The 14,888-nt window shown below is 41.8% G+C and overlaps 1 protein-coding gene across 1 annotated transcript in view; it reads left to right on the top strand.

Annotated features, from left to right (window-relative positions):
• Positions 1–14,888, top strand: part of anos1b (anosmin 1b) — a 141,579-nt gene that overhangs the window by 84,320 nt on the left and 42,371 nt on the right. The window contains exons 3-5 of the mRNA XM_067994612.1: positions 1,336–1,398; positions 12,091–12,298; positions 14,232–14,416. Of these exons, the coding sequence (XP_067850713.1) occupies positions 1,336–1,398; positions 12,091–12,298; positions 14,232–14,416 (456 nt within the window). The remainder of the gene's footprint in view (positions 1–1,335; positions 1,399–12,090; positions 12,299–14,231; positions 14,417–14,888) is intronic.

The raw sequence follows: 14,888 nt of genomic DNA, 5'->3' as shown, positions 1-14,888 counted from the left end.
CAAGCGGGCTGCTTTGTCCTGGATGGTGTCCAGCTTCTTGACTGTTGTTGGAGCTGCACTCATCCAGGCAAGTGGAGAGTATTCCATCACACTCCTGACTTGTGCCTCGTAGATGGTGGAAAGGCTTTGGGGAGTCAGGAGGTGAGTCACTCGCCACAGAATACCCAGCCTCTGACCTGCTCTTGTCGCCACAGTATTTATATAGCTGGCCCAGTTAAGTTTCTGGTCAATGGTGACCCCCAGGATGTTGATGGTGGGGGATTCGGCGATGACAGTGCCGTTGAATGTCAAGGGGATGTGGTTAGACTCTCTCTTGTTGGAGATGGTCACTGCCTGGCACTTGTCTGGTGCAAATGTTACTTGCCACTTATGAGCCCAAGCCTGGATGTTGTCCAGGTCTTGCATGCGGGCATTGACTGCTTCATTATCTGAGGGGTTGCGAATGCAACTGAACACTGTGCAATCAGCGAACATCCCCATTTCTGACCTTATGATGGAGGGAAGGTCATTGATGAAGCAGCTGAAGATGGTTGGGCCTAGGACACTGCCCTGAGGAACTCCTGCAGCAATGTCCTGGGGCTGAAATGATTGGCCTCCAACAACCACTACCATCTTTTGTGCTAAGTATGACTCCAGCCACTGGAGAGTTTTCCCCCTGATTCCCATTGACTTCAATTTTACTAGGGCTCCTTGGTGCCACACTCTGTCAAATGCTGCCTTGATGTCAAGAGCAGTCACTCTCACCTCACCTCTGGAATTCAGCTCTTTTGTCCATGTTTGGACCAAGGCTGGAATACAATTCTGCTGCTGCTGATGGCCCACAGCGCCTCATGGATGCCCAGTTTTGAGCTGCTAGATCTGTTCTGAATCTATCCCATTTAGCACGGTGATAGTGCCACACAACATGTTGGATGGTGCCCTCAGTACGAAGACGGGACTTCGTCTCCACGAGGACTGTGCGGTGGTCACTCCTACCAATACTGTCATGGACAGATGCATTTGCGACTGGTATATTGGTGAGGACGAGGTCAAGTAAGTTTTTCCCTCGTGTTGGTTCGCTCACCACCTGCCTCAGGTAGTTTAATTGTGAAAAACAGGAATATTGTTAGATACAGGCAGATGTATGTGTTATATTTCATGTGTGTATTCATAACTAGCTTTGAGAGGGTTAAAAGGCTGTAGTGCCATCCGGAATGTCCTACCAGCATCACAAACTCACATAGCAATGAAATACTAATGAGTTGGGTAGAAAAAAAAGGGGGTAAAAAAGACTGTGGTGATGAATTGTAGTGAAACTAATGGGCTGAGGGCTAATTTTGTTCTGCTTTTTTTCAGTGTCTACAGCCTTGCAAGGAGTTGTGGGATACACATAAAAACCAGTGCCAGCGACAGTGTGAGGTAGGAGCATGTTTAACGGAGAATGTTTAATGGTTACTTGGTTGAATTCTGTTTGCTGAGAGTTAATTGCATCTTTATGATACTTTCATTATAAATCCCAGCACAGTGGTTCATGAAACTCTGGCAAGTGTTTCTGACCTTCGCAAGGATGACAAACCCCTTGCGTTCACTTAGACAAAGAGAAGAAAAAAGGTCATTTAAAAATCCCTAACACCCACCTTTATTTTATTTTTAATCTATACTCGTTGATCTCCCGTGGCGTTGAAAGCAGAAAATCGAGACCACGTGCAGTACTGAGGTCAAGCAGGGTTAGAGAGTTGCGGCATAATTGGACCAAGGGAGAGGGAGGAAGCAGATTGAGGGGGCGAGACGGACAGAGGAAGGAGGGAGAGGGCAGAGAACAGAAGGGGAGGAGGATAGGGATAGGAGGATGAGTATTGAGGAGAACGATGACGAGGGAGCGAGAACAGCAGAAAACTTCAGTGGAGGGTGGTTCCGATGGTCAGAATCGTGCTCCGTAAAACGAGTTGACGATGTCTGTGGTGGAGGGGAGGGGGTTAAAAAGCTGTTAGATGCTATGTGCAGAGAGGCCAGAAATACAGGAGGGCCATTGAGCGTGGGTACAAGAGGGAGTCATCTTTTGTGAAAAAAACACACATCTATATAAACCAGGACATGAAGCTATACAAAAACATTCAGCTGAGGTGATTAATCCTCATTACTAAATGACACCTGCAGACTTTCTGCTTCTACAGTTATACCCGCGTTGCAAAGTTTCGCTATCAAAGATGAGTTCCACCAAAAGTATTGCCTTAGTTTGACAGGGAGACAAAATCCGGCTGTGGGGTGGGGAACACGCAAATGGTCGAGTGGGGTCTGGAGGAGGCATGCCGCACAAGATCAAAGGTTGGGCCAGAGGATCTAGCATGCTACAAACTTTTTAGGAAAGGAGATTCAAAGTAGCCAAGAAATGGAGAGAATTTAGGCGGCCGCAATCTAAGCTAATATTCAGAGCATTTCTCACCCACCCCTAATGCCAGCTTGGTTTTCAGAAACAAAAGCAGAAAATCAGTGCTGCAGTTACACCCAGTGGTCAGGGTGTGCAATTACATGAATATTTGGTTCGTCAGGAGAGAGCTGCAGTTTTACTTCTGCTAAGTAATATTATGCAAGTTCTTATCAATACAGTTACCTATCACAGTGCCACCTACAGGCAAAACCAGTATTGCTTGGAATGTTGTGACCCACCTTCTATTGGGGGAAAAAAACTCTTGCGAGTAAGACGGAGTATGAGATTGTCAAATCTCCCTGTGGCTACATCCAGCACTAGAATGCTTATTAAAGATCAATGTTTCCAAATCAGGGAATTACCCTTTTGGTTTAACCCCTTCTTTAGATACACAAACCTTCTACTTTTTAGAATTCTAAAGTAGCAGATTTATTGAAACATTCTAATCATCATCTAGGGATCATGGGGGAAGAGGTTGAGAAAACTCTCCAATAAACAAGTTTGAGAAGATTGAAGCTTAAATATCATACTTCACATATCAATTCCTGAATATCTCAGGAAATAATATGGTCATTGCTTCCATAAAAGGCAAATTTAGGACTACAGTACTGCTAGAGAAATAAATAAGGGAATGTGAATCTAGAAGTGCTAGCTTATGGATAACACTGAAGTCTGCATTGATTCTGTTCTGCAAAAGTGTGAGGGTGATGGGGTGGCCCTGTAATGAAGTATATTGGTGCACGGCATCACAGACCAGGAGACCGAATTTCAAACCCTAGTCTCAGTCACACTCTCACTGAGGCTCACCTACGCAGTGAATGTCCAGCCTCATCTGGGCTGATGAACGAAGTGCACAGTAGGTGGCTTTGGTAACAGTAAAGAGCCAAGAATGAGCTGGGATGGAGAAGAATTCTGCTGAAGGATGCACTCGAGCCTCCTCTCCTCGCAGATTGACACCAAGGAGTAACACATCTATGGTTACTATCACAGTTTACAAATAATTATTTTTTGGTAACGATTCCATCAACACTAAATGGGCCTTGCTTTGGCAAGGAAATAAAAAATCTGTAAGTGAATTAAAACCATTCTGCAGCATGTTGTGGGGACATTCCCAGAAGGCATTGTGTAACACAGGGACAGCGTAAATTGTGTCTGCTTTATACATTTTTGAACTGCTCCATATTGGCAAATTTGAAATCAGTGAATGAATTATTGAATGCATTTTAGTTGTACCAAACAGGAAGACTGCATAAATTACTCAGGTCACTATATTAATAATCTGTACTTTTCAGTCCTGTTTTGTGCCTAAGTTACAGTTTGAAGGAAACTACAGGTTAACTAAAAACTGATTCAATGTAACTGATGTATCTAGGGAATCATTTAGTTCCTTTCTAATTATACTTCCTCAGCCTCTCCCCTCCTGATATTATACCGTATTGTACATCATTCCTCAATAGATCATGCAACATGTTCCCTTATCTCTGCCAATAGGGCTCTTGACCCAGCAGCTAGAAGGCATGTGAGCACGATCTGAGGGTAGCTCCAAATCATTTCTCTTATTTTTCCTCTTTGCATTTCTCTCCCTAAGACGAGATGTGTGACCTCTAATTGCAACAACTCACTGGGGAATATGGAGGAGACTCCTTATCTAATTACAGCATGATATGGTATGTTGAAGTACCAACTCACTGCACCATCACTGATTTCCTTGCATTTTTGGCAAAGATCAAGTTTGCTGAAGGCTGAACAAAACTAAAGCCCTCTTAGTAATTACATTTATAAAAGATATCATACCCTGCTTCAGATCACTCCCAACTTTTCAATTATTTTCTCTGTGCCGGGGGCTTGTTTCTTATGTTTATTTATTTGTGGTCACAGTCCTATTGAAATTCAAAAGGAAAAACAAGAATTTAACTGTAATGTGAAAAATTACTTTGTGCCTAAATCCTATAGGTAGGGCATAGTAACAGGCACACAAAAATGTTGTGCCCCAAAGTGGACATAAGTTCACAGCAGTTTTCAGATCCCTGGTGAGCACAGGCCAAGAATTCCCCTCTGATGCTACAATATCCAAACTTGCACAGAATAGGACAAATGTGACCTCACCAATGATCAGTAGCAGGTTGAGAATAACTTGTTTTAACTTGGCAATTGAATAGCTGTCAGATATATCCAATAGACCATGATTGGTCTGTTGACAACAGCTTCAAGTTGACTGTACTTTTAGTGAATGGCTAATAATAGCAACCAGTTTCTTTTCTGCTTTGCTAATAGACTTCCTTTAGTAGTGCACATAGAGAATTAACTGTCATTCAAGCATGTTGCTGGTATTGAGGGCTCTTCACAACCAGGAGCTGAATTGTCACTCTCTGAACGAAGTTTTCTCATATCTTCTGACAGATTGTATTCCTAGGATAGTTTGCATTCAACTCAAGCAAAATATTTACAATGAGAACTACACATACCCTTAAGTCAAGGCAGGGTCAGAAACTTTCACGGAAGAATGGTCAACTCTAAAGCTGTGTGACCTGCTGAACCTATAGCAACTATTTAACTGTGTGGGAGAGGTGAAGGTCGCAATGGAAACTTCCAGTTACTTTTGGTTAGGCTGTTGAGTTGCTAGGCGGCATGACCTTTGGATTCTCTTTGCAAAAAAGGTTTTCAAACTGGGTTCTAAGGACTTCTGGAGGCCTTTAAGATGATCCCAGGGTCCAAAAGATCATTATATTAAAAAAAATCAAGACATCTATCTACCAGAATTGTAAGGCATATGATCTCGCTGACCCTGTTGAGAGTGGGAGAGGGGAATACAATTTTTCCTGAGCAACATTCTGATTACCCAGTCTTCCGAGGGACATAAAATCCAAAAACATAAAATCCAAAAACAATGAGACATCCATTACTGTATGTATCTTTGGTATTTTATTTTAATTCTCTTCTTAAGTGAACTTTTTAAAGTCTGTATTTTGCATTCACGTCTCTAAACTGCCAACATCAACTGCTGAGCACGCAACTCAATTCTAATTAAATGAAATACTTTAAATTTTACAGTTTCCTTTGTTTGATTTTCTTAGGTTAGATTTTTATTTCTCTGCTATATTGAAAACAAATATGAGAAAGTTTAATAAAGTAAAATAAGTAATCACAAGATGAGGAAGCCCATTGAGTCCATCTTAGTTCATCCATCCAAAAGACCCCGCCCCCCCCAATCATACAATTGTTTCTTAAAAGATTCCACAGTTTTCACCTTGATTACTTGTTCTGGAAGTTTATTCCATATATCTATCACTCTCTAAAGAAATATTTCCTAACATCAATCCTCAATTTATCTTTTACTAGTTTCAATCTATGCCCCTTGTCCTTTTAACTTTTAAATAGTGGTTAAACTTGTAGTAATATTCTTGGTTTACTTTTTCCATTTCCTTTACTATCTTGTGTATATCTCTATTAGATCACTTCCCAGATGCCTTTTCTTCAGACTGAAAAACTCTTGGGCACTAAATTGGGCCGTGTAGCGCCCGTTGTTTTGGCGCTACACGGCCTCTTTGACATCCAAGATGGTGTCTTGGATGCACACGCATGTTTCCAGCATGACATGTGCCGGACGCCATCTTGGTATAGGAGTTAGCGCAGGCGCAGATAACGAACACTGGAATCATGTAAAGTAGGGAGCAAATAGCTTCAATCAGTGTGCAACACTGATTTAAAGTGACAAGTCCCAAATGGTGTCTATCGCTCAACTCAACGCACAGTCTTAACTCCGACCAACTGCACATGTCTTAGAGTGCCTGGAGGACCCCCCCACCAGCGCGAATTAAAGGGACCATGCAGGATTTACAGGTTAGTGGCTGGATTATTGCTTCTGGCAGTCAAGACATTTGTAACTGTTTTTGGAGGTCTCCTATACTTGAATATAGGACATGGGGATATAGCCTAACATTTAGAGCCAGGATGTGCAGGAGTGAAGTTAGGAAATGCTTCTCCACGCAAAGGGTGGGAGACGTTTGGAACGCTCTTCTGCAGACGGCAGTTGATGCTAGCGCACTTGTGAATGTTAAATCTGAGATTGATAGATTTCTGTGAACCAAGGGTATTAAGGGATATGGGGCTAAGATGGATATATGGAGTTACGTCACAGGTCCACCATGATCTCATTGAATGGTGGAACAGGCTCGAGGGGCTAAATGCCACTGCCACTTGCTGCCTCCTGATATGTGCCACCTTCTCCTACAAGAAAACGGGACGTGTGTCTGGGTGATGTACCTGTCATGGTTGAATAGCTGCCATTGTGTGTGGCCTGTGAGTCGTGGGTGGGTGGCTTGAAACAGTGGTAATGTGTAAGGCTGAGAAGAAGCATCTGATTGGAAGAATTGAGTACTGATGGAAAGAGTTTGTTGGTATGTGGGTGTTGGTGTTGTAGTGCGTGGCGCAGTTGTTATGCGATGCCACTTGACAGTTGACCTCACTCACCTTGACCACTCGTCAAAGCATTGAACTTCTTCCTGCACTGCATCCATGTTCATGATGCTGTGCACCCTGCATTGACTTTGTTCCCCCGCTGCCTCCCACTGCCTTTTGGATATATGCCTGGAGGGCCTCTTGCCCCCGCCCCCACGGATATAGGATATCCCTCCTCCTGTCCATCTCTTGCACCAAGATCTCTAGCGCATCAGCAGAGAACCTTGGTTCACACACTCTCGCAGGCCTGGTACCAACTCAGATCAGCAGATTGGTGAGGTCTGGCATGCAGATTGGAGAATGTGGGATTTAGTAGTGCGCAACTTTTATTCAATGTTTTAACATAACTCATCAGTTTTTAAACATGGGGATGGGACCTGCATCTGTGTTTTACAAGTGCAATGTCTGATCTCAGTTCAGACTCCATGCAGACAGTAGACTGTTATTTTCAGCAAATAACAGGTACCAGCTACTTTTAAGAGATTTCTAAGCAACATCCTCCCTTTAAGAGGTTGGGCTGCCACTGTTGGTAGAAAGTGCGAATTGCATTGATTCCACGTGCAAGGCCCGGAATGGAACACTGATTGCCGGTTGGATCACAACTTGAGTAGTATGTCCAGCTTTAGTCATCGAGACACAAAGGAGACATTCAGGTGCTGGAAGCAGTGCAGAGAAGAGCCACGAGGCTGATTTCTAGAATCAAAGGTCTGAGTTATGAGGAAAGACTGGAGATACTCAGGCTGGCCGAAACTCGCGTCCTGGCTGCGCAGGGGTCATTGGGCACAGGGTAATAGCGCATCATGCTACCCGCACCCAAAAACGGCCCTTATCCAATTTTTCCCCTAAGTATCTCCAGTCTTTCCTCATAACTCAGACCTTTGATTCTAGGGATCAGCCTCGTGACTCTTCTCTGCACTGCTTCCAGCACCTGAATGTCTCCTTTGTGTCTCGATGACTAAAGCTGGACATACTACTCAAGTTGCGATCTAACTAGAGCACTGTCCAGTTTGATCACAACTTCCTCTGACTTTTTTGGTTCTGTAGTTCGACATTCTATTTGCTTTGTTGATTGAAGCTCCACACTGGTTGGACATGTTGAGCATCAAGTTTACTAAGATTTCTAGGTACCTTTTCAGCTTCATCCTTAGCTATTTAAACAAGGAAGATACAACACAGAAACAGGCCATTCGACCCAACCAGTGTTAACCCTCCACACGAGCAAATAGTTCTAATCACATTTACCCACCCTGTTCCCATGTCCCTTCAGCCCCTTTTCCTTCATGTGTCTAGTCTAGTCTAATCTAATCTTGAATGTTGACATAATTTTTGACTCAATCAATAACCCTGGAACTGAATTCCACAGCCTCATCACTTTGTGTAGAGTTTCTCCTGTCCTCCAATCTAAATCTCTTCATTTAATCTTGTATCTATGGCTTTGTTCTGGACCCCTCAACAATTGGAAACAGTTTGATTCAATCTATCCTGTCTCATTCATAATTTTAAACACTTCTATCATTGCCCCATAACCTGCATTGTTTGAATTGCCCCAATTTTTCAGCTTTTCCAACTGCAGTTCATGCTGCTCACGTGAGGGCCGGGATGTCCATGCACAACCGTTATCTACCTAATCGATTGCCTGAAATGCTGAACTCCCACTGACCCTCTAACACGTCACACCATGCATCTAGTGACCTTGGGCAGACATGTAATGATTCAGAGCATCTGCTACCTTACTTAGAACAGGCCCCTTTATGTTTACACAAATCAGTGAAATTACAATCCTCTTGATAACAGCATTCGCATCCAATGAGGAGCCTCAGTTCGATGTTGTGCCCACCTTCCACTTCCTTTCCATCAGGGTATGGCTAAAGGGTAGTCACTCTAATCAATCAAAAGAGAGATCTATAGCAAAGGCAACTAAACGTACCAATTATCACTGCCCAAAGCTGGTACAATGATGACTGTTGCGAATGAAGTTAGTTTGATTGGCTTTAAATTAAAAAGTTTAAAATTAAGATGGCATTTTTATTAAAAATTTACATTTCTGAGATGGCTGGTGCCTTTTCCACTGCTGCCTGGACCTTAGTACCATGACAGCAGCAAACACCTCATTCTGTCTCCCATAGCTGCCTTTTATACCCTTGTTTGCCCCCTTTGATTTTAGCTTCTCATGGATGCCCTTTGTTTCTTATGTTTCTCGCATTCGCTTCCTTTTGTAGTTTAACTTTACTCAGGTGCTCTTTTGTGTCTTTACTTCACTTTTGTTCCCTTTGAACTCAGGTGGTCCCATTTAACTAATTATCACCTTTCAATTTAGTTTTCCTTCACTGTTTCCCCTTAAATTGTCTAAGTTTGTTTTTGCCCGTGCTATACTTTTTAAATCTCAGTGAAAGTGATCTCTTTGAAGTTCTACTTCCCCAATTTAAACTTAGTTGTGCCAAAACAATGCTTTGTTTTAGCAGTAGATCAGAGGAGTCCTCCGACAATGGAGCTATCCAGCACACCCAAGTTATATTTTTAAACAATATTCACAGCTGCCGACGGAATCAGTAATCCTTTTAGTGTACTTCTGCCAGTATAAAGTTATTTGGCATATGTGTGCCCTGATTATCGATGTGAAAATTTGCGGGGCCTTCTAGAGCAGCTGCCATGTTAGTTGATCAGAATAAAAGTATTTCAAAAGAACAACCTTATCCGCACGCAATTTAAAAAATGGCATCAAAAGATTTGTGACAATGGCAGTTATGTACCATTGCAAATGTTTTGTTGGCAGTGGGGGTATCTGAATGTTGGGGATCTTTCAGCAGCACTTTTTGATCGTCCACACTGCAAAGAAAGCCACAGCCACGGTTTGCCCCAACGGGTCTCCTCTTGATCCAAATGTGACAATGTGACCAGTGTCTCACACAGGTTACTTGCTAGGCACAACAATTATTGTGTGGCAACCATACAGAATAAATCACAGTAAAAGAAACATGTTAGTTATGTTTTGTGATAATGGTGAATTGATTTTAAAAGGTTTCTGATTGTATTTCTAGTTATAGTGCCCAGGAATTATAATGGCAAGATTAAAAGTGTCAGATTTTTTATCTATTGCCGCACAAGAGGTTGTTACACAAGATTAGGGCTCATGGGATTGGGGGTAATATATTAATATGGATTGAGATTGGTTAACGGACAGAAAACAAATAGTAGGAATAAACGGGTCATTTTCGGGTTGGCAGGTTGTAATTAGTGGGGTGCCGCAAGGATCAGTGCTTGGACCTTAGCTGTTTACAATATATATCGATGACTTAGATAAGGGGAGCGAGTGTAATGTATCCAAGTTTGCTGATGTTACTTTTCCACCTATCTTGTACTGTGAGGAGGACGCAAAGACGCTGCAAAAGGATATAGACAGGTTAAGCGAGTGGGCGAGAAGTTTGCAAATGGAGTATATCTTGGGGATGTGTAAAGTTATCCACTTTGGTAGGGAGAATAGAAAAGCAGGATATTTTTTAAAAGGTGAGAGACTAAGTAATGTTGGTATTCAGAGGGATTTGGGCGTCCTTGTACACAGAAAGTTAATATTCAGGTACAGCAGACAATTAGGAAAGCATATGGTATTTTAGCCTTTATTGCAAGGGGGTTGGAGTATAAGAGTAAGGAGGTCTTGCTGCAATTATATAGGGCTCTGGTGAGACCACACCTGGAATACTGTACAGTTTTTGTCTCCTTACCTAAGGCAGAGTATACTTGCCTTAAAGGGGTTGCAACGAAGGTTCACTGGATTGATTCCTGGGATGAGAGGGTTATTCTATGAGGAGAGATTGAGTAGAATGGGCCTATACTTTTCTGGAGTTTAGAAGAATGAGAGCTGATCTCATTGAAATATTTAAAATTCTCAGAGAGGGCTTGATAGGGTAGATGCTGAGAGGCTGTTTCCCCTAGCTGGAGAATCCAGAACTAGGGGTCATAGTCTCAAGATAAGAGGTTGGCCATTTAGGACCGAGATGAGGAAAAATTTCTTCACTCAGAGGATTGTGAATCTTTGGAATTCTCTATCCCAGAGGGCTGTGGATGCTCAGTCGTTGAGAATATTCAAGATTGAGATCGATAGATTTTTGGACCAATACGGGAATCGAGGGATATGGGGATCAGGCGGGAAAGTGGAGTTGAGGTCGAAGATCAGCCATGGTCTTATTGAATGGCAGAGCAGGCTCGAGAGGCCATATGGCCTACTCCTGCTACTACTTACGTTCTTATGTTCCTCTTCCTTTACCCACCCCTCCAAAAACACAGGTTTTATACAAAATATAATAGATCCGTTCCATATAGACAATTTCTCCAGCCCTCTGCCCCAGCCCACATCTTCCTTTCCTCATTCTCAATTACTGCTTGTTGCCAGCTACTTCCATTCCACCATCTAAGGCTAATCTTTCAGCTACTGCACACCTGCCCTCTGGAATTTGCTTTCAAAACAACTTAAGCTTTCTATTAACCTTTCAGAGATTGTCTCAAAAATCCATTTTGCACAGGACAAAGCAAGCTTATCCCTGCTACTGACTGACACAGTACGTTGGTGTGTCTAAGTGCTTGGAGTGTCTCTCAGAATTCTGTATTCTGTTCCTGTAGCCTGTTTGTATTTGTTGAATATTGTTTCTGTTTCCAGTACTAATAGGAAAAAATTGCAACATTAACACTGTTTTCCTTTGGTAGCTGGCAGTGTCTTTGGGAAATTTCTTGGAGAAGAGGTTGTTTCAAGTGTGTCAGTATTTGCAGTGACTACCCACACCGAAAAGTTGGAAAACCACTGGCCTTGTGTACCTGGAAAGTCTATCCTGATGGACTGCAGTCATATTTCAACTTCAAGCACCAGGAAGTGAATAAAAATGTGTTAAATGTCTACCTATCATAAGTGACTCCTGGAAATCTCATGGCTATGGTAGCAAGAAGTATATAAAGGGACTCCAACAGCAGTAACAAAAACCCTTGGTAGAGGAGAGAATGAACGGTGCATTGCTGTGACCTGTCTAGTTTCTTTGTGATATGTTTCTGTAATTTATTCTGTATCTGTCATCAGGCTGGATATTTATCTGTCTGAGGCAGACTTAAACTCTGGTGTCAAATTTTGTTATAAACAACTCCCCAAATACACAGGAGTGATTCTTTCAGTGTCTGTTTATTAAACAGTTAGAAAAAGTGTGTTTTTAATTCAATGAATTGTATTTGTTTTTATATTCTAGAAGCACCATGAATGTTTGACTAGCTGTGAGTTTCTGAAATCCATTCAGATAGCGAAGCAAGGTGACTGTCCAGCACCACAGAAAGCCTCGGGCTTTGCAGCAGCCTGTGTCCAGAGCTGCAACACAGACACAGAGTGCCCAAGTGCTCGAAAGTGTTGTTCTAATGGCTGTGGCCAGACCTGCCAAGCACCAGCAAATATGTTCAAGGGTAAGGAACGTACAGGCATAAGGCAAAGTCACTGCCCTTAGTATGTAGTTGATTTTTATGTTATGTATTTATGGGGCTATATAATTCAGAGTATGGCTGATGTACACTGTAGTATTAACAGTATAAGTCAAAATATTTTTTTTGCCGTTATTTTACATTCAAGAACATGTAGATTTATGTGCTGGGTATAAGATCTGTTCTTTGTTCACGTACTCTAGTATACAATTTGGTTTTGCAGAGATGCAAATGAGTTGGACCTAAAACAATACCCAATCAAGTAGAACATCTGCTATACACTCGAAACAGCCTTCCATAGAAAGGAATTGGGGCAACTTGGCCTTTTTAAAAACTCTACGATTCGACAGCGGGTTAGAGAATAATTTTTTATACAGAGGGTGAGGGGAATATTCAAGGGTATGGGGAGCGAACAGAAAGGGGTAATTAGATTGGGTGGCTCGTTGAGAAATACACTGGTGCAGAATTGATGGAGCCCATGGCCTGTTTCTGTAACATTCTGTGAGTCTTCGATCTTTACTGGAGTCATACAGTTGCCATCAACATCTTTTAAAAATCAAGTAATAAACTTTTTTTTCTTTTCACTTTTAATTTTTGATCTGTTTGTGACATTTCCAGGAAAGTGGGGCTGTTGAGGAGACCCTCCCCACCACCACCAGAGCACAGGGAAGATAACTTAAAGTACACAAAGTTAGAAAGCCAATATTTCTGTAACAACCTCAGTTAAAGAAAGAAAGAAAGAAATTCTAGGTTAATAACTGTCTCTACTGATAATTATTTAGTTTAATTTCACTAGTCTCAATAACTCCTCTAAGCCAGTTCCACCAGTGTCCTTAGTAGGCCACGTTGAAACAAAATATATATCTAAAATAGACAGAAAAAAATTTCTTCTAATTATTATTTTCCCCAAGTTCTCTTTTCAAAAATGGCCCAATTGGTGGTGGTATCCCTAGAATGTCCACTGTAATATACTATATCACTGCCTAGACAGCATTCATAACTGAAATAGCCCTTATTTATTTTATATTGGACTATTCACATCAATGGGGAGATTTTCTTGGGTCTGTGCCCAGGAGCACTGGACCTCCAGTATACAGCAGATATCGGGAAATTGTGCCGGTCAGAGTGCACACCTGTAAAGGAATCCACCTAATTTTCCTTCCATTAATTTAAATGGAAGAAAAACCGGGCGGTTTCCTTTTACAGGCGTATGCTACAATCCTCCTGATTTTCCATAAACACTGCACTCAGGTGATCCTGGAGGCAGGCCTAGGAAAATCTCCTCTCTCATTTTTCAAGACAGAATTCTCCTATAGCACTGTGATATATCCATATACATACCCCACAACTTGTCTATAACAGTGTCCCATAAAACCTGCAGTTCGGTTGAGGGCAACCATGTGACAACATTGCCTCTAAAGCCTCTCTCTGAAAGAACCTGTATAAGGCTCCTCTAAAATACCGCCACACCTCATAAAATAGTCTAAAATAGCATATTACCCAGGACTCTCTCATTGATTAAGAACACATAAAGATCCTGTCAGGATAATATTGCACACGTTGTTTTACGGCTCCCTCATTACTACAGAAGCCATATAAAGACCTTGACTGGATAATACTGCCAGTAATTTGGGGGAAAACAATCTTTGACAGTAGTGACCTATTTTCTACATTACACACTATGTATTAGTAACCACGTGGTGCTATTTTTCTTATACAAGTCTCGGCGTATATACAATGCACACATAACTTGCCTTCCTCAGCAGAGGAGAATGTATTTGAGGGTACAGTAGTGATGGAAGAACTGATACTTGTTGAGCATCTTGATTGCACTGATCTTTTGTACAGACACAACACATCTCCCATATGTGTGTATGAGTTTGCGTACTACATTTTAATGCTTTTCTTTGCCCCTCAGGTGTCCCATTGAAGCCCAGAAAGGAATTGAGTTTCACAGAAGACAGAAGTGGGAAGCTAGCAGTTGCATGGATGTCCAAGTTTAATGTTTCTATGGAACCAGTATTTTATATATTGCAGAGAAGATGGAATTCTGGGATGTATCCAAGTGAAGATGATGCTAGCAAGTGGGAGACGGTTGCTTATGTAAGCTTAGCATATGAGGCAGTCTTCAAAAACCAGACAAGCTCTTGATTCTTTTTGTATGAAATGGCTAAGAACCAAATAGTTACAAAAATAAATATTTCTAAAGATTATTTACCGAGGTACTTTAGATTTCCTTCCAGGTTCTACCCACTTGTGTAAGAAATTGAAAATGAGTAATCTTCCTTTAAAAATCAATGATGGTTCTCATCCCTTGACTGGCAGTGCAATGATATTGTGATTGGTTAACTGGATCTTAAGCAGCACAGAAATAAGAAGTGATCATTTCTAATTAATGAAGCAGCCCTTCTACTATTATTTCAAAATGTATTTAAAGGCTAATGATATGCCTGAGAGAGCTCTGACTTTGCAACAAAGGTGGGCTGAGTCTCGCAAACTTTAAGGACTAGTACTGGGCAGCCCAATTCCAGGGTATCATTCCCTGGAAAAAGACTTTATCCCAAAACCTCGATTG

The sequence above is a fragment of the Heptranchias perlo genome, chromosome 13, assembly GCF_035084215.1.
Source record: "Heptranchias perlo isolate sHepPer1 chromosome 13, sHepPer1.hap1, whole genome shotgun sequence".
In the NCBI taxonomy this organism is placed as follows: Eukaryota; Metazoa; Chordata; class Chondrichthyes; order Hexanchiformes; family Hexanchidae; genus Heptranchias; species Heptranchias perlo.
Note: the sequence above shows the minus strand (reverse complement) of the source record. Positions and strands in the feature narration are given on the sequence as shown.